Source organism: Dromiciops gliroides, chromosome 6 (assembly GCF_019393635.1).
Source record: "Dromiciops gliroides isolate mDroGli1 chromosome 6, mDroGli1.pri, whole genome shotgun sequence".
In the NCBI taxonomy this organism is placed as follows: Eukaryota; Metazoa; Chordata; class Mammalia; order Microbiotheria; family Microbiotheriidae; genus Dromiciops; species Dromiciops gliroides.
Window position 1 is genome coordinate 7,295,770 of NC_057866.1, and position 22,398 is coordinate 7,318,167.

Here is a 22,398-nt window from a genome sequence, read left to right on the forward strand (position 1 = left end):
CTCATTGCCTGTCACTGGGGCTGGCTCAGCCACCTCCTCATTGGCCTCCCTGCCCAAAAGCTCTCCACACTCAGCTCTGTCCTTTTTCATCAGTTCTGTGGCCTCCAGGCTCAAGGAGGGTTTTGTCGAGACCCTCCTTTTTAAATTTCAGTTTGTGTTTTATGATGGACACAATGACTATGCAAGTTAATAAATAGATATGTACGTCCAAAGGGCATCCTCAAGGACTTTTGGTTACCTTTGTTGCAATGACTGATTCCAGCCCTTTCCTCTCAGTCACTTCTTAGCCCCTTGAAGTTCGACTTCCAAGCTCACTGCTTGACTGCAATTTCTTTCTCTGGCATCACTTACAATTTGCTGGGACCTGTATTTCCCACTGTATGCTTCTCCTAACCCCTCCCAGAGAGTCATCTTTTAGAATAGAGAAGGAAGTAAGCATTTATTAAGCTCCCACCATGTGCCCGGCTTTGTGCTAAGTACTTTATAATTATTGTCTCCTTGAATCCTTACAACAACACTGCGGGGTAGATTCACAATCGAGGAAATCAAGGCAGAGAAAGGTTAGGTGACTTGGCCAAGGTCACACCGTTAGTAAGTGTCTGAGGCTGGGTTTGAACTCGGCTCTTCCTGACTCCAGGCCTGGTGCCCTTTCCATGGTGTCACCGGCTACCTCTGATGAAGAGAAAAGAACATGCATCCAAAAGTTCTTTAGTTTTACACTCTCTGCATCACTGACCCCAGGGGCCTTCTCTGGGTCTTTCCGCTCCTGGATCCTCTCTCGACTCTCGCTCTCCTTGGTTCCCATTCTCGTCCCATGCAGGTGCCTCACACCTCTGGCTCCAGGTGACTGTGCCCCACCCCGCATTTCTGTCACCCTCGGCTCTCTCCCTCACCACCACCAGCTGCGCCTTCAGCTCCCCCATCTTGTTATGCCAACTCCTGCTTCTGCCACCATTTATCTCACCATTCATGTGCCACTGCAGCGCTCTTCTAATCCCCGCCCCCCAGGCTCAGGACTCTGCCCACCTCTGTCCATCTGCCCCATGGCTACCTCTGGCTGACCATGTGGCCCTCGACTGGTGGGTTGTTGTGTCCCTTCTAGCGTGACGGCACATGCTCTCCCTTCACGCACTCTTCAGTGCTGCCACACCGGCTTTCTTCCTGTCGGTCATCTCCCACCTCCATGCCTTTGTGCACAGGCTCAGCCTCCAAGAAGCCCGAGTCTATTTATATGTGTAGATATTGTCTTTCCTAAGAGAACATGAGTTCCCTTGGGCAGACTGTCTCCTTTTTAGTTTGTGTATCCTCAGTGAGTGCCCGGCCCGTGCCTGGCACCTGAGACCTCCTGGTTACTGGGGGGAGTCATTTCAGATCCGAGGTTGGTGTGTAGTCAGGCCTAGCACCAAGGGGCCCAGCCTGTGCCGGGAGGATCACAGATGGAGAAGGGCGGGACCGGTGGGGGCGGGGGGGCATGCTTGGGGGCCCCCTCTGTGGCACCATCTTTGCACCACAGGCCGTTGGCTTCTGTCTGGAGGCGCTCATGCAGCTCACACCTTCTCGGTCTTCTCGTCTTTCTTGCCAAAGGCGGACATGGGTGGCACGGTCGTTCTACTGCTCGTTGGTTGGAGGCCTGCAGATACACACCATGTGCTGCCTGCCGTGTGCCATCGTGTTCTTCTTGGGGGGTTACAAGTGCAGCAGAGCCAGCTTCCCCGCTCCTTTCTTGCTTCTCCAAGGAGAACCTTCTCAGGAGCCCCTCCCTGCCCAGAAACTCTGCACTTCAGCTGCAGAAGTGGGGGAGGCACGACCAGAGACCTCCTCCTCCCCAGGGGTCATTCCCTACTGGTGGTGGAGTATCTCCTGTCCCTGGCAGTGCAAGTGCTTAGGTTGGAGGCACAAGCCGGGCTGAGCCTACCCAGATGCTTTGGGAGCTGCCCTGTGTGGCCACTAGAGGGTGTGCTCCTCCCTCTTCTGCCCGGGCTCCTTCACAGATTTCAAGCTCTGTGGCCTCCATGCCCATCATGCCTCTGCCCACAGGGGCAGGGCACTCCCTGTGGCTCCCTGGCTCCCCGCAGCGGTGCTGGGTTTGATCACGTGGGCTTAGGCCACGTCACAACTCTCTAACTTTCCAGGTCAGCCACGCTTCACACGGGGAAGTGTCAGACCTGTGATGGGGCACAGCGAGGGCAGTGCCCTCTCAATAAAGGGAGAAAAGTCCTGCCAGAAGGGGCATTTCCCTGAAATTGTATGAAGGTGATGCATCATCAGTGTCATGTTTGTCTTCTCAGAGTTGGGGGGGGGGCAGAAGGGAGAGAGTTTGGAGCTCGCAAATCTTTCCGAATGAATTTTTAAAATATTTTACATGTAATTGTAACATTTCATGAAATAAATAAAAGAAACTTAGCAAAAAAGAGCATGCAGTGACAAGGAACCCAAAGGAATAAGTATTAAAATAGCCAAGTACCTCATCAGGGGAAAAACAGTTTGAAGGCCCAAAAGTCACTTTTCTGCTGCCAGTGTTCCTGTATCAGTGCCAGTCATTGAGGTCATGCATTCACCCAATTCCTTGTTGGCACTGGGCCTTGACACCCAGGAGTGACCAGCGGCTCAGATGTGGCCGTGCTTTGAAGCCTTTGTGTTTTCTTTCAGGTTTCGTCCCATTAAAGGAAGGCAGGAAGAGCTGAAGGAGGTGATCGAGCGCTTTAAGAAAGACGAGCACTTGGAGAAGGCCTTCAAATGCCTGACCTCTGGCGAATGGGCGCGACACTATTTCCTGAACAAGAATAAGGCACAGGAGCGATTGTTCAAAGAACACGTAGGTATCTTCACCCTCTGTTCGGTAGAAGTCAGTACTGGAGGGGAGGCAAAGGCTCCCCAGCTCCCCTGCTCAGGGTGGCCGTCCAGCCTTGGCGTTAAGGGGTATTTACTCCAGGGCACACAGCTAGTGGTGAGGGGCAGAGCCAGGACTCAGAGGTAGGCTCCTCCTCCCCCAGGCAGCTGGGCTGCCCGATGGCCCATCCTTCGACCATGCCGCGCCAATGTCTACCAGGAAGAAGCCCATGGATCTTTGGACATATCTCAGTAAGGGACTGCCTGTTGTTAGCACTCAGATAGTTGTAAAGTTCACTGGTTAAAGAAAGAATCGTGAGTGTACATCGTGGCTTTCCCTACTGAGTGTGGTGGAGAGACCATACAGTATGGGGAGGGAGCTTCCTGAGGAGTGATCCAAAAAGCAAAAAGAAAACTTGGGGTCTCCCCCAAGGGAGCCCATGGGCCCAGGATTAGCCATCTGGGTTAGGACCTGATCCCCTCATCCATTGGGCACATTTTCTGGTGAGGCGTTTGATTTGTACAGTTCCAAGAAAGCCATTGACTGGTACTTTAGTATAAACTTACAACAAAACTTTCTTTCCCCTCATTTTAGGTATTTATTTATTTGCGAATGTTTGCAACTGACAGTGGATTTGAAATCCTGCCTTGCAATCGCTATTCATCAGAACAGAATGGAGCCAAAATCGTTGCAACAAAAGAGTGGTAACTACGAGTCTCAGATGCATGCACCCCCCACCCCCCACGGGAGGCTCCAGGGAGGACGGGGTGCCTCCCCCCGCCCAGCAGTCTTTGGAACTGCCAAGGTAGATGGGTGGGAAAATCTAAGAGCCGCTGGTGTGGTCAGGAGGATGACCCCAGACTGGCCTGGAGTGGCCAGCCCCTGTTTCTTCCAGGGGAGACTTTAGCCAATCCCAGCATCTGCTGGGCCGGCCAGATTAATTTATCTAGAGCAAAGTCTTGATCACTGTTCTTTTCGTGTGTTTTCAACAGGAAACGGAATGACAAAATAGAATTGCTGGTGGGTTGTATTGCTGAACTCTCAGAAATAGAGGAGAACATGCTACTCAGACATGGAGAAAATGATTTCAGCGTCATGTATTCCACCAGGAAAAACTGTGCTCAGCTCTGGCTTGGCCCCGCTGCCTTTATAAACCATGGTAAGATGGGTGGGGATGGTGTTCAGCCCTCCACTGTGTGGGCATGCGGCCTAAAGTTAGATGCGCTTTCTTAGGCCAGCAAAGACCAGCCCAGTCCTGCCCCAGACATTAGCCCATCCCCATGAAGGGACAGAAGCCCCACTCCAGGTGGGGTTCCCTTTCCCCACCCAGGTCCCCAGTACAAACCTCCCGTTCCCCTGATCAAATGTGGCCATCGCTGCCGCAGGCTTGGCACCAGCTTCAGCATGGCTTGGAAAGCTTATTTCAGGCTTCTGTAATTATTCGTGTTTCAGATCTTATCAGCCCTTAATTGACTTTATCTTTTGGACATTTTTCAGATTGCAGACCTAACTGTAAGGTACGTATTTTTGTTTTAAAAAAAAAAAAATCAGTGTCTCTGAATTCTGGGCCCTCTTCAGATTAGACCCTTTCTTTAATGAATTCCTTGTTATGTTACAGTTTGTTTCAACGGGTCGGGACACAGCATGTGTGAAAGCTCTGAGAGATATTGAACCCGGAGAAGAAATCTCTTGTTATTATGGAGATGGGTTTTTTGGAGAAAATAATGAGTATTGCGAGTGTTACACTTGTGAAAGGTATGTTCTCAGTCTTAAGAAGGCCACAGTGAGTTTCTCAGGGCTAGAATCAGGGTCAGGGTCAGAGACCAAGGTGGAGAGAGTCAGAAGCTTAGAGGTGGAATCAGAGGCCTGAAGGGTCACTCTAACTTTACGTGATTCAGTTACTCCTAGAGTAACTTATTATGCCAAGTTCTGCTTTCTGTCTCTCTCAGTTGTCTCATGTCTCTTTGTCTCGTAGTCTCTCTTCTCTCTGTCTCCCTGTGTGTTTCTCTCTCTCTCTCTCTCTCTCTCTCTCTCTCTCTCTCTCTCTCCCTCTCCCTCTCTCTCTCCCCCTCTCTTTCTCTCTCTTCCTCCCTCTCTCTCTCCCCCTCTCTCTATCTGTGTCTCTCTTTCCTTCCCCTATCTTTTTCTCCACCATTTCTGTCTCTCCCTTCTTCACTCTTTCTCTCCCCTCTCTTTCCTGCCTCTGCCTATCTCTCTTTACTTCCCTGATCAGAGTATGTTGAGACCTCAGAGGCCAGCATCCAAACAAGATTCCCCCTCACCATGTCCCTGAAGAGCTTGTCCAGGCTTTGTCCCTCAAGTCTGGTTCAATTGCATTTTTAGGAAACTTTTTTTTAGAGTTTTTTCCACAGTCCAGCCTCCATTGGCTTCTTGGAGATTTCTGCTCAGCTGTGGGATGAATCCTGCCAAGGACTCCCTGAGTCCTCCTCACCTCGGGGTTTTAAGAAGCCAAAAACAGGGGGGCAGCTAGATGGCGCAGTGGTTAAAGCACCAGCCCTGGATTCAGGAGTACCTGAGTTCAAATTCGGCCTCAGACACTTGACACTTACTAGCTTTGTGACCGTGGGCAAATCACTTAACCCCCTATTGCCTGCCAAAAAAAAAAAAAAGCCAAAAACATCCCAAGTGTCTCTACCGCAGGAGACGTGCCCTCCCATAGTGTTTCCTATATTTCCCTGTAACCCAGACTGGGGTTGAAGGCCAGAGAGAGTGTTGGGCATCCCATAAATGGCATCGTGTGCTCCTTGCACTCCTGGGCACTTGAGCGCCTCCAGATCCTGCCTCAGCCACTTACTGGCTGTGTGACCCTGGGCAAGTCCCTTAACTCTGACTCCCTCGGTTTCCTCATCGTGGAATGGGGATGATAACAGCCCCTGCTCCCAGGGTATGATGAGGGTGACAGGAGATCATGCTTTGAAATCTTGAGTGCCTGCTGCCCATTTTCAGTCTTAGTCTTCCCTGTGCTGGAGTGATGCAGCAGGGTCTTTGAAGGGCCCTTGGTCTGAGTCTGTGCTTCATCCAGCAGGGGAAAGTAAGAGATAAAGGCCTTACCCAGCAATGTCATTTGGGAATATTTGAGAAGGAGCTTTTCTATGCCCCCTCTGCTGTCTTTTAAGTGTGTCTCAGTGTGACAAATGACGGGAATGCTGCTTGCATTCATGTGGAGTATAGAAAGCAGCTCTTGTAAGGCAGGACTTCTTAAGCTTTGTGCTTGAGAAATGTTCACGCGATCCCAAGTACATCAGCATATAAAATAGGTGTATGTAACCTGCTATTGCAACCCCACATTCAATCACACAACCCCATGTCGGGGCGTGACCGTCAGTTAAATTATGTCTAATTACCACAGATTTTAGGCAAAAAATTGTGTTATCTTAAAATTATCCATAATTCACACTGGCCTCCCCAGGTACTCCGAATCTAATATTCATATTTAGCTTGATAACTCAAAGGAAAAGGGATGGAAATCTAAAGATTTCTTCTGGTATATTCATTCAGCATTCAACGGTGCTGAATCAGACTTGTTAGATTAGACAGAATAGCTGAAACCTTGGTACCAGAGTTTCTCTGGCTTTCCTTGTTTTCCTTTGCTGAGCCGAATGAATGAACAAACGAAGGAAGGAAGGAAGGAAGGAAGGAAGGAAGGAAGGAAGGAAGGAAGGAAGGAAGGGAAGAGAAAGAAGGAAAGAGAGAAAGAAAGAAAAAGTGTTTACTGATCTTCACTGTGTGCTAAGCCAGGGGTGACAAACACAAAAGCAGAGGCAGCCCCTGCCCTGCAGGAGCTTACATTCTAGTGGTAGAGACTGAACAGAGGGGTGCTTTGAACCCAGGTCCTTCTCCCTCTAATACTTGCTATTTGACCCTGGGCAAGTCACTAGAAACCTCTGTGCCTCATCATGCTTTGTCATCTGTCAGGATAGAGGCTCCTTGAGGCTTGGGGCTTAAGAGTCTCTGGTCCCTAGCACTGGGCACAAGGCCTGTTCATCCTGGGCACTTAAGAAGCAGCTGGTGAATTGAATCATCAAATTGAATTTTTAAAATCGTTGGGGGGTGGTGCAACTGAGTGGTGCAGTGGATAGAGCGCCAACCCTGGAGTCAGGAGGACCTGAGTTTGGATCCGGCCTCAGGCACTTGACACTTACTGGCTGTGTGACCCTGGGCAAGTCACTTAGCCCCAATTGCCTCACCAAAAAAAAAAAAAATCGTTGGGGGGCAGCTAGGTGGCGTAGTGTATAAAGCACCGGCGCTGGATTCAGGAGGACCTGAGTTCAAATCTGGTCTCAGACATTTGACATTACACTCGTTGTGTGACCCTGGGCAAGCCACTTAACCCTCATTGCCCTGCAAAAAAAAACCCCCAAAAAACCAAAAAAAAAAAAAAACAAAACCAATTTGGGCAGCTAGATGGCGCAGTGGATAGAGCACCAGCCTTGGAGTCAGGAGTACCTAAGTTCAAATCCAGCCTCAGACACTTGACACTTACTAGCTGTGTGACCCTGGGCAAGTCACTTAACCCCCATTGCCCCCCCCCCCCAATCGTTGGGGGTGGGGTTTTTGACTGTTCACATTCTGTTGAGGCTTGGAGTTGGGAGCTTCTCTAGTGCCTGAGGACATGGCAGGGGGTGGGTCAGAGCCCATCAGAGGGTACCTTGCCTGGTGATAGCCTGTGGCCCACCACCCCAGGAGTGGATGCCCAGCACCATTCTCCTTCTGTTCTCTCTTCCAGACGGGGAACTGGTGCTTTTAAATCGAGAGTGGGACTGCCCACGCCTGCTCCCGTCATCAATAGTAAATATGGGCTGAGAGAGACTGATAAGCGCTTAAACAGGCTGAAGAAACTGGGCGACAGCAGCAAGAATTCAGACAGCCAGTCTGTCAGCTCCAACACGGATGCAGACACCACTCAGGAAAAAACTGATGCAAGTAAGTAAGGGGAAGCCTCTGCCAGGGGTCCTGGTGCCCAGGCCTTGTGCCTTGGCAAACATCCCTCCCCTCCCAGGTCTGGTCCAGCAGCTCGACCTAGTGTGTGGCTGGTTAGAAGCACCTGTGGATACTCATCATGTTGGACTTTTTTTTTAAGTTCATTGTAACTTCTTTTTAAAATTTAATTTAATTTAAAAAAATTTTTTTTCCCAATTACATGGAAAGATTTTTTTTTTGAGTTCCAAATTTTTCTTCCACCCTTCCTTCTTTTCTCACTCCCAAAGCCAACAAGCAATCTGATAAAGGTTATACATCACAATCATGTTAAAAATATTTCTACATTAGTCACATTGTGAGAGAAGACTCAGAACAAAAGGGAAAAAAACACAAGAAAGAATAAACCAAAATAACGAAAGTGGAAATCGTCTGTTTAAGGCTGCCTCCATACTTGTTTTTCTGGATGTGGACGGCATCTTCCATCATGAGTTTTTGGCATCGTCTTGGATCACTGTGTTTCTGAGAAGAGCCAAGTCTATCCTAGTGGATCGTCACACAATGTTGCTGTTACTATGTACAATGTTCTCCTGGTTCTGCTCACTTCACTCAGCATCAGTCCACTTAAGTCTTTCCAGGCTTTTCTGAAGTCTACCTGCTCATCATTTCTTTTCTTTTCTTTTCTTTTTTTTGGTGAGGCAGTTGGGATTAATTGACTTGCCCAGGGTCACATAGCTAGTAAGTGTCAAGGGTCTGAGGCTGGATTTGAACTCAGGTCTTCCTGAATCCAGGGCCTGTGCTCTATCCACTGCGCCACCTAGCTGCCCGTGCTCATCATTTCTTACAGCACAATGGTATTCTATCACATTTATCTTCCACACAGGTTGGACTTTTAGAGAAATCACGTCATGGTTTGTTGCCCAGGTAAAATGTGGTGGTTCTTGTAAGTCACCGAAGCTTAAAAAGAAATGACTGAATTGAGAATATTGTTCATCTAAACAGTGAGTGGAAGGGAGAGGGGCTCGAGTTGCGGGGAGGAGACTAGGCATCAGGTCCTGTCACAGCATCACAAGCCTCAAAGGGGAGGGATTCAGATGATTGACAAGCTTGAATCTTAAGTCCTTCTTGGCTCTTCCAGACCCCTCTTCTCTCTGTGGCCATGGTCAGCAGGGAGTTGACGAAAGACCCTAAAAATCTCCACTAGTGTTAGTTTTCTTCTCTGCTTCCTAACCCAGTCAGTTATTTCAGAATTTAATTTTAATTTTCTCCTTTTCATTGAACAGATTGTAATTGGGGACTAGTTTCCCATTGTGGGGTGGGGTGAATTCACAACATCATTCTAAAGACCATGAAGTTTGCGTGTTGGGAACCTTGCCAAAAGGGGAGGTGCCTGTGGCGGGGAGGGGCGCCTCCAAGTACCAGGGTCTTCCAGGAGCACTGACTTCTTTCCCTGCACCTGTTCTGATCCAGTGATGGGAGCAGTCTTCAAGCCATCATTGGTCTCATGGGCATCACTTGCTTCTGGCTGGTGGCAGGATTGAAAGTGAATTGAAGGGGGCAGCTAGGTGGCACAGTGGATAAAGCACTGGCCCTGGATTCAGGAATACCTGAGTTCAAATCCAGCCTCAGACACTTGACACTAGCTGTGTGACCCTGGGCAAGTCACTTAACCCCAATTGCCTCACAAAAACACACACACACACACACAAAGAAAGAAAGTGAATGGGGGGGGCAGCTAGGTGGCACAATGGATAAAGCACCAGCCCTGCATTCACAAGGACCTGAGTTCAAATCTGGCCTCAGACACTTGACACTTACTAGCTGTGTGACCCTGGGCAAGTCACTTAACCCCAATTGCCCCACCAAAAAAAAAAAAAAGTAAACTGACAGTGATTGGCTCTCTCCCTCGTTTGGTCAGAAATCCAGCTCTTTCCCACAGCTTTGAAAGGGTACATGATTTGCTTCTCTTCTAATTTTCTATTGTAGCTCTTTTTTAAATGCTATAGGTCAGCTAGGTGACTAGCTAACTAGTCAGGGAGACTCATCTTCCTGAGTTCAAATCAAGCTTCTCAGACTCTTGCTAGCCATGTGACCCTAGGCAAGTCACTTAACCCTGTTTGGCTCAGTTTCCTCTTCTGTCACATGGAGATAATAATAACACCTCCCTCCTATGGTGGTTGTGGGGATCAAATGCAGTTATGCACTTAGCATAGGGCCTAAGCACATAGTAGGTGCTGTGTAAATGTTGTTATGGTATCATCAATATTAAGGCCGAGGATTCATTTTGAATTCCTTGTGAAATGGAGCATAAGATGCTGCACCACACCTAATTCTGCCAGACTGCTTTTCGTTTGCCCAGCACATTCTGTCAAACAAGGCATTCTTTCCTAAGAAATTAATGTTTCCCAGTTTATTGAACTGGGTTATTGATTTCCTTTGTTTCTGATTCTTCTCAGTTGGTTTGTTCCATTATTCTCTTATATCTGTTTTCTAAACAATGCCACATGCTTTGGATTCTTTTGTCGTATTCTTTCATGTGTTCTTTGATATTTTATTTCTTTCTGTTATTGATCTGTGTGTGTGTGTGTGTGTGTGTGCGCGCGCGCGTGCGCACACGTGTGAGACTTAAGTGTTTTTATAATGGCAAATGTTGGCATGGATTCTCTCCTGAAGGAAGCAGCTGTGGGAAATGAAAGGCAAATGCTCCCTCACCCTCATCAGCCTTTAGATTCCAATGGGTTTTGGGTTTTTTTAATTGAGAAACTTCTTCTAGTTGGCCAGGTGACTGCCTTCAAAAGTTACCAAGAGAGCTGTGACCTTACATCACTTCCCTTTCTGCACTCAGAGAGGCCAGGAGAGAAGCGAGGGTCCACTTCTATTCTGTTGCAGTCAGAGTTGGTTCTCTCTCCTCCCTCCTCTGTACCTGCCCCCACCCCCATCTCTCTGTTTCTTTCTCCTTGCTCTCTCTCACTCCCTCCCTCTCCCCAACATTGGTGATTATTGCTTTCTAAGGCCTAGAAGTGGGATGTGCAGACGCCCCAGAACGCTGAGGCAGAGTCACATTCAGACAGGCGTTCTTGGACCAGCAAGATGGGGACTTGCATGTGCGGACTCTGATGAGCCTTGACAAGAGGTGTGTCCCAGGAAGCCAGTCTGCATGCCATCGGGGCGGCTCCTCACGCTGGGGCTGACCCCACACAGGGCCTATGGGCTCCTTAGCCTACTCGACACAGGAACTGTCTTTTACTGACAGCTTTTTTCACCCAGCTACATCCCATTGACGTAGCTGGAGACCTTTTAATGCACTTGGATGTCTCAGGTTCTCCATCCTAGTGCCCAGCAAGCAGTTGTGGCCACTCCTGCTGAGCCCACAGTTGTGCCTCTGTACTCACCACCGTGCTCTAGCTCTCATCTGCCTGGATGTTACAGGGACCAGAATCCTGATCATCATATGCCGGATGCTGACAAGACACCTAGGAGTGGCAGCAGCCGTCCAAACTACATGTCCTTCTCTCTTCTCTAGTCTTCCCAGCCTGGCTAGAGTGGGAAGACACCCTCAAGAGGAAACCAGAGACAGCGTGAATCGGGCCCGTCAAGCCCCTGCCATCACCCCGATTCCCACCTCCCCTCAGACCCTGATGAGGACGTCCCAGGGCCCAGGTCCTGGGGTCATCCTGGGAAGCTGCCCCCTGCAGGGGCTGCAGACACAGCAATTGGAGCCCCAGAAGGGGAAGTGCTGGGCCCTGTGTGGTGGTCCAGCATCAGGAGCTGGTGTGATTTTATCAGTGGAAATGACACCCAAGAAGTGGCCTGATCCCATGTGGCTGCTGCCGCTCCCTGAGACCTGTGGTCGCCCCCAACCAGAATGGGAGCTGCTTGAAGGCTGGGACTATTGGGATTCTCAGCACAAACACACAACTTTGCATATAATAAGTATTTAACAAAGCTTTCATCCAATCATATATTTCATACAAAATCATCCCGGGGGCACAGTCTTGAACCTCCAGCCACTAAGGAAAGTGGACTGCCTGGTAATGGCCTGACAGAGCCCGAACAGCAACCCCTCCTCAGGCTCTTCTGTTCTAAGGAGATGCACCAGGAACCTGAGTGCTTAAAAACGGTCCCTTTGAGTACTACAGCTGTCAGGATTCTCATTGGCATCTGCAGAGGCCCCAGGCCTGCCAGCACCTCTTACTTTTCCTAGGAGCTTTAGTTTCCTTTAGGTTGGTCACTGTCCCATTGGGTTCACAGAGGGGCAGTGAGGTGGTACAGTGGATAAATCACTGGCTCTGGAGTCAGGAGGACCTGAGTTCAAATCTCACCTCAGACACTTACTGGCTGTATGATCCTGGGCAAGTCACTTAACCCCAATTGCCTCAGACATCAGGGGCCATCTCAAGTCATCCTCTTATACTTCCTGCCACTGGATCCAAATGGCTCTGGAGGAAACAGTGAACTTGGTGACCTTGCCCAGCCCCACCTCACTTAAATCTAATTCACTGCAAGTCACGGCATCTCCTCCCAATGTCATGGTTCTCTTCCAGAAGGAAGGACAAACAACAACAAGGATCCATAGATCACTATTCCTCAAAGTGTTTTATGTGTCCCCCAGGGAACAGAATGGACCATTACACATTACATAAAGAGATGTGTAGGGGCAGCTAGGTGGCGCAGTGGATAGAGCACCGGCCCTGGAGTCAGGAGGACCTGAGTTCAAATCCGACCTCAGACACTTAATACTTAACTAGCTGTGTGACCCTGGGCAAGTCACTTAACCCCAATCGCCCCACTAAAAAAAAAAAAAGATGTGTAGACAGCACACTTCAACCCCCTCAACAAGGTCCATCCCTTCTGTTTGGATAGGGCAGTGGTAGGGAAATGCGTGGTGGAACAGAGACTGTTCTAGACTCACTCTGGAACATAGACATATTCATAATGTAAACTCCTGATAGTCAGGGGGTCCCTGCTGTCTTGTCAGGTCATTAAGCTGGATGTAATGGATAGGGCAGGGGTGGGAGGTGATTGGGAAGTACGAGGCAACAGAGTGGTGAAGGCAGTGGCAGGCACAGCAGTGGGACCAAGGATAGAGTCCAGAAAGAGGGAGGGCATGTGTGTTTGCTGGGTTCTCTATGGGTGGCCCCAGGCTTTGGTTCCCGAAGTTCTCCCTGTTCCCCCATCTCCCCTAGGCAGACCCCATGTTCATGAGACACATCTTTGTGCCCCTTTGGTTTTGTTCTCTTATCTCCTTTGGGCTTAACCGCCCGCTCTGTACCTCCTGGGACTCAGCTCCTTTTTGTTCATCTGAATTTTAGAAATTGTTTGTGTGACAGCAGTAGCCATTATGTGGATGGTTCGTTCAAAGCCTTTCCTATTTTTGCTTCTTCCTAAACAAGATTTGGGGAGGGAATGTGAATTTTGCCTTATTTTCTCTCAATTCTTTTTCTTTTTCTTTTGTTTTGTTTTTTGGTTAGGCAATTGGGGTTAAGTGACTTGCCCAGGGTCACACAGCCAGTAAGTGTTAAGTGTCTGAGGCCGAATTTGAACTCAGGTACTCCTGACTCCAGGGCTGGTGCTCTATCCACTGCGCCATCTAGCTGCCCCTCAATTCCTACTTTTTAAGAATATTCTGAGATGTGAAAACAGAGGGCAAAAATTCTAGAATTGTTTTGTTTGGGTTTGGCATTAGCATGAGATTAAGGAAAGGCTGACCGTGAAATCTAAACTCCTAGTGATGAGACCTATTTAACCATGAGACAGCAGCAGATGTTCCACATATGGAAAGGTCTGAACATGAATTACATCCCAGCCCATCCTCATCTCTGCTCAGCCCGGAGGGATGCACTGCCTTGGTCTCTTGGACCCTTGTGTTGTCTGCACTTTCCCTAATTTTCTCTTGGTTTTCTTTTCTTGCAGCTGCTAACAGGAAATCATCTGTTGGTGTAAAGAAGAGCAGCAAGAGCCGGTCGCTACCACGACCATCGTCATCTTCGGTGTCGCGGATCCCAGCGTCCTCCAACTCTACCTCATCAAAACTCCCTCCTCTCCACAATCCCAGGGTACCAAAGAAGCTGAAGAGGCCTGTCATCAAGCCTTTGCTCTCCAAGATAAAGTTGAGAAACCAGTGCAGACGACCAGAGTCTAAGAGCGCCTCGAGGAAGCTCGAGGTGGGAAACCTGGTCCTCAAAGAGCCCAAAGTGGTTCTCTACAAAAGCCTGCCCATTAAGAAGGACAAAGCAGCCGAGGGACCAGTGAGTGCCGCCACGGGCAGCGGGTGTCTCACCCGCCACGCAGCCCGAGAGCACCGGCAGGGGCCCATGAATGGGGCCCCTGAGCAGGACGGGGGGTCACCCTGCACCTACATCACTCGGAGGTCAGTGAGGACGAGAACCAATTGGAAGGAGACCTCTGAGCCAGCCCTTGAACCCAGCCTGTCGGGCAGCTCTCCCAGCAACTGGACGGGCACAGGCCCTGGCACGGACATTGTGGAGCCGCCCTCCACTCATGCAGTGCATGACCAGGAAAAGGCTCCTGGGTCCTCGTCCCCAAAAGGGGAGGGCAGGTCTCCAAAGGATGACGTCAGCACAGCCAAACGGAAATCACGGCAAGGAAAACTTTGGAAACAGTTTGCAAAAGCAGAGGAGCCTGTTCCAGTCCTGGATGCCCCTGAGAGCCATGAAGTGGTGCCCGCCCTCATCAGCTCCCACTCTGACCATGGAGAGCTCAGGGCCAGGGTGGATGGGCCAGGGGGCCACCAGGACTGCACGCCTCCTGTGACAGGTGGGTGCTCTGTGGGGACACCCGACCATTTCAAAGCAAGAGACAACTTTAGAACTGCAAAAAGCAAAAAAAAACGGCGCATCACAAGGTATGATGCGCAGCTGATCCTAGAAAACAGCTCCGGGATTCCCAAATTGACTCTCCGGAGGCGCCATGACAGCAGCAGCAAAGCCAACGACCAAGACAGTGACGGGATGAATTCTTCAAAAATTAGCATCAAATTAAGTAAAGACCATGACAAGGACAACAGTCTCTATGTAGCCAAGCTTAATAACGGATTTAACTCAGGATCAGGGGGCGGCAGCTCCACAAAATTAAAGATTCAGCTCAAGCGGGAAGAAGAGAGCCGTGGCCCCTACGCGGAGGAGCTCCGCGAGAACGGCCTGTGCTGTCAGGAGACCCTCTCCCTGCTGGAGTCACGGATGGACGTGGACAACTACAGCCAGTATGAGGAGGAGAGCGCCGAGGAGTCGTCTTCCTCGGAGGAAGATGAGGACGAGGATGAGGATGACGACTACGAGGACGAGTTTGAAGATGACTTCATCCCGCTTCCTCCTGCCAAGCGGCTGAGGCTGATCGTCGGCAAGGATTCCATCGACATCGACATTTCCTCCAGAAGGCGAGAAGACCAGTCCTTGAGGCTCAACGCTTGAGCCACGGGTCTTGGCCTAGCCAGAGTCGGAATTCCGTCTCAATTATTCCCCCACTGAAAAGTCCGAGTGCAGCACTTGTCCTTTATTCACTTATCAGCGTGTACAGCAAGCGCCTGATGGGCAGGCGCACCTTTTTATTGTACTTTTTAAATAGCCTTCTTACGTGCAATTCTGAGGGGATGCCCTGTTGTAAAATAAAGGCTCGAATAAAATTGTACAGAGAGATCCGCTTTCCCTCCAGGACAGTGGAAACAATGATGTGGCTACACAATGATTTTTAACCCTTGAGAGCATCCGCCGGCTCTTTGATATCTGACTAAACCCTAATTTAAAAAATCACCGTAGCAGCATAGTAACGTTTTTGAGTACATGTTACTATCACCAGCAATGACCTGTGGCTCTTTGATTTCCTTGGTAGGCGTTTTCCCCTGGAGTTTTGTCCGTTTGACACTGTGTGCTGTCCCAGATGGACTGTCTGTGGCCTTGGTCCTAGTAGCAAACCGTTGGTTGGAAGTCAAATCGATTTCTTTTTTAGAAAAAAGTCCCATTACAAAGGTGTTGACAGTTTGCTAACTTTTTGGTACATTATTTGTACGAGGGTAGCAGTGTGCAGAACGGAAGTTTGGATATGGTGTATTTATTGCTTGTTATGTAAATTAAACACCTTGTATTTAACACTTTTCAATACTTTTAGATAAAATTGTTCTTTGCAAGAATGATTGGTGCTTATTTTTTCAAAAATTTGCTGTGAAACAATGTGGTGACACCAGGCAACATTTACCCCATGACCCACAGCTCGTCATTCGGTTCTTCATCGTTTTCTGTTGCACTTGTAAAATGCTACAAGGAATATAAAGAAATCTATTCACTTTAACTTATAACAGTTTATGAAATAAAAACGAGTCACAGCTTTTGTTCTGTGGTGCGCTATAAAAATGTTTGTCTCGGAGATTCAATGTAAAGGACTGAAAACACTGTATATGTTGTAAATATTTGTGTGTTGTGAGAAACTTTTGTCATAAGACATTAAAAGAACTTACCAGGAAGGTTTCTATACATTCATGCCAATGCCATAGGCCGCCACGGTTCCCAGGTGCCCCTTGGAGCCCTGCGTCGCTGGGCACTCCTGGCTCCTGGCTTGTGGCTCACAGCCAAGAGGAGAGCTGCATTAAGCACTTTGAGGAGAGGGAAGATGAATTCTAATAATTTAATGAACAAAGCAACTTTGATTACAACTTGGTGTCGATGCCAGACTCTTGTATGATTTCTGTGGATTATTTTATAAATCATTGAACTCATTTGAAAGCCAATGAAAGGCTGTTGGGACAGGCGGTGGCCATGGGAATCCCGTGGCTCCCTTCTGGCCAAGTCTAGAGAATAGAACCCTGGTCTGGCAGGAAGCATTGGGAAAGGATGGGCTGGGCTGGGGAGTTGGCCATCCATGTTTGCCCCTCGACACACAGACCTTGTCCAGCCCCCTCCTTCCACTGAACCACCTAGGCACAACCAGAAAGAAGGGCCTTCCTACCCTCCGGGCTTTGGGGTTTTTTAATCTGACTTTTCATTCTCCCAGGAGTTAGTTCCCCATCTTGTCTTCTCTGTTGCCTGTGCAGTTTATCCCTTCACATGTTCCTTAGAAAGCAGTCAGCCTTGTCTACAGTTGGTGGCATAGATTTCTTAGGCCACCAGATAATAGTCGCTCTATAAGCATGATGCGTTGTCCACAAGGGGCTCAAGCACCTCTGGACATTACCTAATCTTTACAGCACCCCATGTAAGAAAAATAGGCTCCCCAGGGAGGCCAGGTAATATCCCAGAGAGGGAAGACTAGATTCCAGGGCTTAAAATCACGTCCTGTCCTTTAAACCAATAGTTCTTCATGTTGGGGATTGGGCCATTGGGGGTGGGGTCTGAGTGGGGGAGGGTAGAGGAATATCCTGGGCCGGTTCTTTGCATACTTGGGGCCACCCTTCCATGGGTTCTAGCTTTCATTGTAAAGTAATAAAAGATCTTTAATTACATTTCTCATTTTTCTTGATTTTTAAGTTGAGATTTATTTTTCCCTTATTTATTTTGTGTCAGTCTCTTTTGAGATTTCTGTCCCAGAGTCTCATGCCATCAATACCCAGATGGAAGACTCTGCCATAGCTTGCTGCCTCTCAGGGGTTAGTATGCACAAGCATTCGGAAGCCACTGGCAATGCCATCTCCAGTCTGATCTTCCCTCATTAGGACAGGAGGTTCAGGGCTGCTGTGGGCCTAGAAATGGCAGGGGGGGGGCGGGGATCGAGTCATAGGCTGGGGCCAATTAGGACCGAGTGCACAAAGACAAAGCTCTTGGCTCAAGCTTATGCAATGATGGGTAAAGATTCAGACGTTGTGAAAGCTTAGGAGATAATCATAGAAATCTATGTAAAGATCCCATTTTAAATCATTTTTCAAATGACTGTTTAAATTGTTTGACTGAGTTGTAATACTTTTGAGATACTCTGTATTCCTTGTACTGAAAGAATGAATGCCAAAAGGCCTTTTTCAGCATTTGAGGTAAGTTCTTTACAATTCATTTAAAAAAACAAACATTTTTTACAAAAATTTTGTACATGGACTTGCAGTATTGAGGTTAATCATTTTAATAAATTCAAAAATGAAAACATTCTGGCCATTGTATAGTGTATACGATAGAAAAAGATGAAGACACTGAAACTTGTAGATTTGGAGTGAGCACCAGGGTCCGATGCCAGCGCTGTCACCTACTTTGTGTGCCCTTGTCCAGGACACTTCCACATCTTCCAAGTTGGGGGGGATTGCACTAGCTGGCACTCCCTGTCTCTTCCTTCTCTCCCTACCCCTCTCCATTCTATCTGCAGTATCCAGCATTTGTTGAGAGTGGGCTTTCTGGGTAAACGAGGCCATGGGATGAATGCTAGGTTGGGAGCGGGAAGGAGCCCTGTGGCATCTCCTGAGAGTGCTTTGCATGGGGCCAGGTAGCAGGTGAGCAGGCTCACCCTACTAATGATGCCATTCCACTGTCCATTGGCACCATCCACTTAGCCAGAGAATGAAGGGCTCTGCCCTTGGTTTGTGGTCTTTGATCATTGGCCAGCCACATGAGGCAGGACAAGCCCTGGGTTTAGGATTTAGGAGTCTCAAATCTGTTTCCTGAGAGATCTTGGGTAAGTCCTTTTCCCTTCCCTGGGCACTAATTTTAAAATAAAGATTCTCTGTCCTGGCCACTTAACACCTATAATCCTGTGATGTCAGGAAAAGTAGCAAAGGTCATTTTGGTGTGTAAGAGAAGCCTTGCCTAGAGGCTGGGCTCCCATCCCTCCCTTACCCTCCCCTTCCTACATGAAAGTAGTGGTAATTTTTTGTTGTTTTTTTCAACCAGGTGCCACCTGTTTTCTGAAAATTGCTGAGGCCATAGCCCGGTTTGATGTTGACTCTCGCCAGCTTGTCCGCCTGCCTCCCTGCCCACCTTATTGCAGCAGCCCTTAGCCCTTAGCCCATCTGTACAGTCTTCCTTGGTCCACCCAGGGAACTCATGCCCTTCTCCTATCTGGTGCTGGGAGTGGTAGACCACAGTTGGCTGCCATCTCCAAGGTGGTCCCTGGCTGGAGGCTTTTAACCCCAGTCTGTGTCCTGCCAAGGAGTCCTCCAGCCCTGCCTGGTGATGCCTGCTGCAGGGGTGATGGGAAGAATCAGGAAGGGGGCAGCTAAGGGGCACCTGGAAGATGAGCAGGCCACATGTGTCCCAGACTCAACTTCACCCCTCACTTAGGCAATTCCAAGTCATGCCTTTAACGTGAGCTGGGCTACACCAGGGGTAAGTCCTCATTCCTCTGAGCATCTGCAAAGTGGGGCTCGTAGCTGACCCCTGGAGTGGTTACACAGCACTTGTCAAATAGCAGCCTCTCCCACTTCCCTAACCCTTCAAGGGTCCTTGGAGGGGTGACCTCTGCCCGTCACACAGCTCTTCCAGGAGACCACACGTGCTTTCAGGCCTTTCATGCTCCCATGCAGGGTATGTTTTTCTACGACCATGTTGGAACAATCCATCCACAATGCTCCCTTTCATCAAAGCACGTGCCCCTCGGCTGTCTCCTTTATTCTTCACGCTGTCCCAGTGGGCACTGACAGTGCAGGTGGGGGCAGGACGCTTGATCCCCACCCCCTCCACCTTGTGACACTATCTATGGGTGTGTTCCTGAAAAGTTGGGCACCAATCAGATTTTATATCAAACTTTTCTCATGGGATTGAGGGTGGGAAGGGGCTTCAGCTCCTCGTTTTACAGATAAGACCCAGAGAGGGAAGGACTCCTAAGCCAACGTAGCTAGCAAGGAGATGCAGCTTTGCGCCGGTTGCCTGGCTCCAAAGCTGGTCCTGTCTGCTGCATCATGGCACCTCTGCCCTGGCTGCCTCTGGCTTTCCCAAGGTGCAGAGGCTTCATTCCCTTTGGGTTTGCACCAGCTCTGAGGCCCCGAGGTAGCAAAGCACCCCTCCCCCTCTGTTATCTTCCCACCAGATGCCCTTCATTTAGAAAGCTATTTTGGTGCAGGGCAGCCCTGTAGATTCAACCAGACTCTTCAAGGTTCCTGGGTGGAGGGGCAAGGGGTTATCTTCAGCTCAGTTTTCTACCCCCCACACACACACACTTCAGCTCCATTGTTTTCCCATTTAGTCAGGGCAAAATGGATATTCATCCCTGGAGGGCACAGGTGCCCACTTGGATATGATCCCAGATTCAGGGGGGTAGGGGGCGGGACCACAGTGTACTAAGCTCAGGGACTGGGAATTGGGGGGCGGGACAGTGGCCTGAATACCCTGAGGAGTCTCCCACCAGCTGCAAGGGGCCCTCATTATGAAAGCCCTCCAGCTGGACTGAGCTCCGAGTCAGAGTGATGGGATGTCAAGGGCTTCACTTGACCAAATGCCCCTTTGGGAAGAACTGCTTCACGACCCTTAGAAAGAGGAGGAGCCCGTGTCCTTGGGTAGATCCCAACAGGCTACAAAAACCTCCAGATGATCTGTGTGTTTGCCAAGGCCGGAGAAGCCCCTCCCCTGTCCAGCTAGAGACAGGGGAGCCTCCTGCAGCCCGCGCCCCAGGAAAAGGGCTCTGATCCCTTAGATTTCCTCTGGACTCAATGGGCTTGGGACAGCTGTGAGCCTAGAAATGGCAGCTACCTCCATGCCTAGCACAGAGCAAGTGCTGGTTAATTGATTGAAAGAGGAATCACTTCCTGGAGCTTCATTGGGAGGCACTAAAGAGGGTCCCTGGCACCAAAGCACAGGGCGTGGCCTTGGCAAAGTTGATTCTGGAAGCCACCAATTCCAAATAACCTGCCCCTGTTCCCTTTCATTGGACAATCTCTTGAGACTAAGGCAAAGGACAACGTTCCGGGAAGGGCAGAGTTGGGGATGCCGCCCGCCCCCCCAGCAATGCTCAGGACAGAACTGGCATCACCATTTCAGCGCCCACAGTTGCCCAGAGTCGTCAGTGAGAAAGATGCTGTGTGGCCTTTTTGGGGAAACACGCTCAATATCCTGGGGGTCCCCAGGAGCTGATGACCCACCCTGGGTTCCATTTTGGTTTTGTGGCTTTGGTTTCACTTTTTTTTTTTTTTTACCCTGGAAGAACTTGAAAGTACACAGAATCAGAAAAAAATACAAGGTTCCTTGGAGCATGGGGGCTACTGACGTGGTCAGCTGGCATTTACCAAGCACCTACTGTGTGTCAGGATACAAACAGGCAAACCCAACCCCGATAATGATGGGGGGGTGTTGGGGGTGTTGTTGTTGGTGGTGGTGGTAGTGATGGTGATGATGGGAGACAACAGGCAAACAATGAGGTACAAGCCAGGATCATAGAGGGAAGGCACCAGCATGAACAGGGATCTGGAAAGGCTTGGTAGACCTGGGAAGAGGGCACAGCTGTTTTATCAGACTAGCTCCCCCTTTGGCGGGTGCTTTGGAAGGATGCAGGCTTGAGAGCTGGTAGAGACCTTCCATGCCATGGAGTCTAACCCCCGGGGTTACAGATGATGCCTGGACACCAGAAGGGACTTTCCTAATGTCGCCCGGTGAGTAAAGGAGACATGGAGATGGAATTTGAACGTGGGTCCTTGGACACCAACTCCAGAGTCGTTCTCCCTGTACTGTGAAATGCAGCTAATTTATTTCTTTTTCTCCTGTGGGAATCCATTGGTATTGGATGGTGATTGGATCAAGATGGAGTGAGTCAGTTTATTGTGAGTCTATTGTCTAAAAAACTTCATTGCCTTCAAAGACCTGCTTTCCTTGTGGTTAGGGAATTATAAGCCCTTCGTTCTCCAGGCCCCTCCTGCCCCCAACGTCATACTGCTAGGCAGGCATTATGTGTAGATCGACATCAAGGGGCCGCAATTTTGTGAGGATGGGAAACCTCTTCCCCAGTGCACACCACTACTTACCCAAGGCTAAAGAGGAGTCACCCTGCTACTGAGTGAGCGTCAGGGGCAGGATTTGAAGACTTTCTTCTTCTGGAAACTCCCACACTCCTTGGGGCAGCTCCGATTGTTCTGACTCTCTGTGATCTCCTCCCAACTCCCCCCATCCCCAGTGCTCCCAGTTCTATCCCTTCTCCAAAGACAGTCCCCAGCAGCATTCCTCCTGTGTCAAGCCCACACCTTCCCCTACCTGGTTACCTTCTCCAGACAGCTTCCCACTGGTCAGTGTCCTTCCCAAGATGTTTCCAAAACTGAACCAAGCCATCCAGAGGGGACCTGACCAGAACAGAGGACATAGCCCCAGCCCCCTTCTCTTCCCTCTCACCTGTGGGCCCACACTTTTTGTGGGGGGGGCAGTGAGGGTTAAGTGACTTACTTAAGGTCACACAGCTGTAAGGGTCAAGTGTCTGAGGCCAGATTTGAACTCAGGTCCTTCTGAATCCAGGGCCAGTGCTTTATCCACTGCGTGACCTAGCAGCCACCCCCCCCACACACACTTACTTCTAGTCGGCTGGGAGCTTCCAGATCTCTTTCTGATGAAGGTGACACTTTTCATTCCTCTCCTATCTTGTCCTTGTGGCATTGAGTTTTTAATCCAAACATAAGCCGTGACATTTATTCCTGAGCATTTCAATTCCATGAGTCAGCTCAGTGCTTGTCCCTGTGGAGACCTTTAGTAATCCTGACACTCTCCTTTATCTGCTGAATTATCTATTTC

General features: G+C 49.4%; 1 protein-coding gene across 3 annotated transcripts in view; it reads left to right on the top strand.

Annotated features, from left to right (window-relative positions):
• The window catches only part of KMT5B (lysine methyltransferase 5B), a 62,146-nt gene extending 46,012 nt beyond the window's left edge, over positions 1-16,134 (top strand). For all 3 annotated transcript variants that reach the window (XM_043971065.1, XM_043971063.1, XM_043971064.1), the window contains exons 5-11: positions 2,650-2,815; positions 3,425-3,534; positions 3,823-3,989; positions 4,328-4,347; positions 4,449-4,585; positions 7,578-7,774; positions 13,682-16,134. In XM_043971065.1, coding sequence (XP_043827000.1) covers positions 2,650-2,815; positions 3,425-3,534; positions 3,823-3,989; positions 4,328-4,347; positions 4,449-4,585; positions 7,578-7,774; positions 13,682-15,198 — 2,314 coding nt within the window. In that variant the 3' untranslated portion in view covers positions 15,199-16,134. The remainder of the gene's footprint in view (positions 1-2,649; positions 2,816-3,424; positions 3,535-3,822; positions 3,990-4,327; positions 4,348-4,448; positions 4,586-7,577; positions 7,775-13,681) is intronic.
• The last annotated feature ends 6,264 nt before the right edge of the window (positions 16,135-22,398 follow it).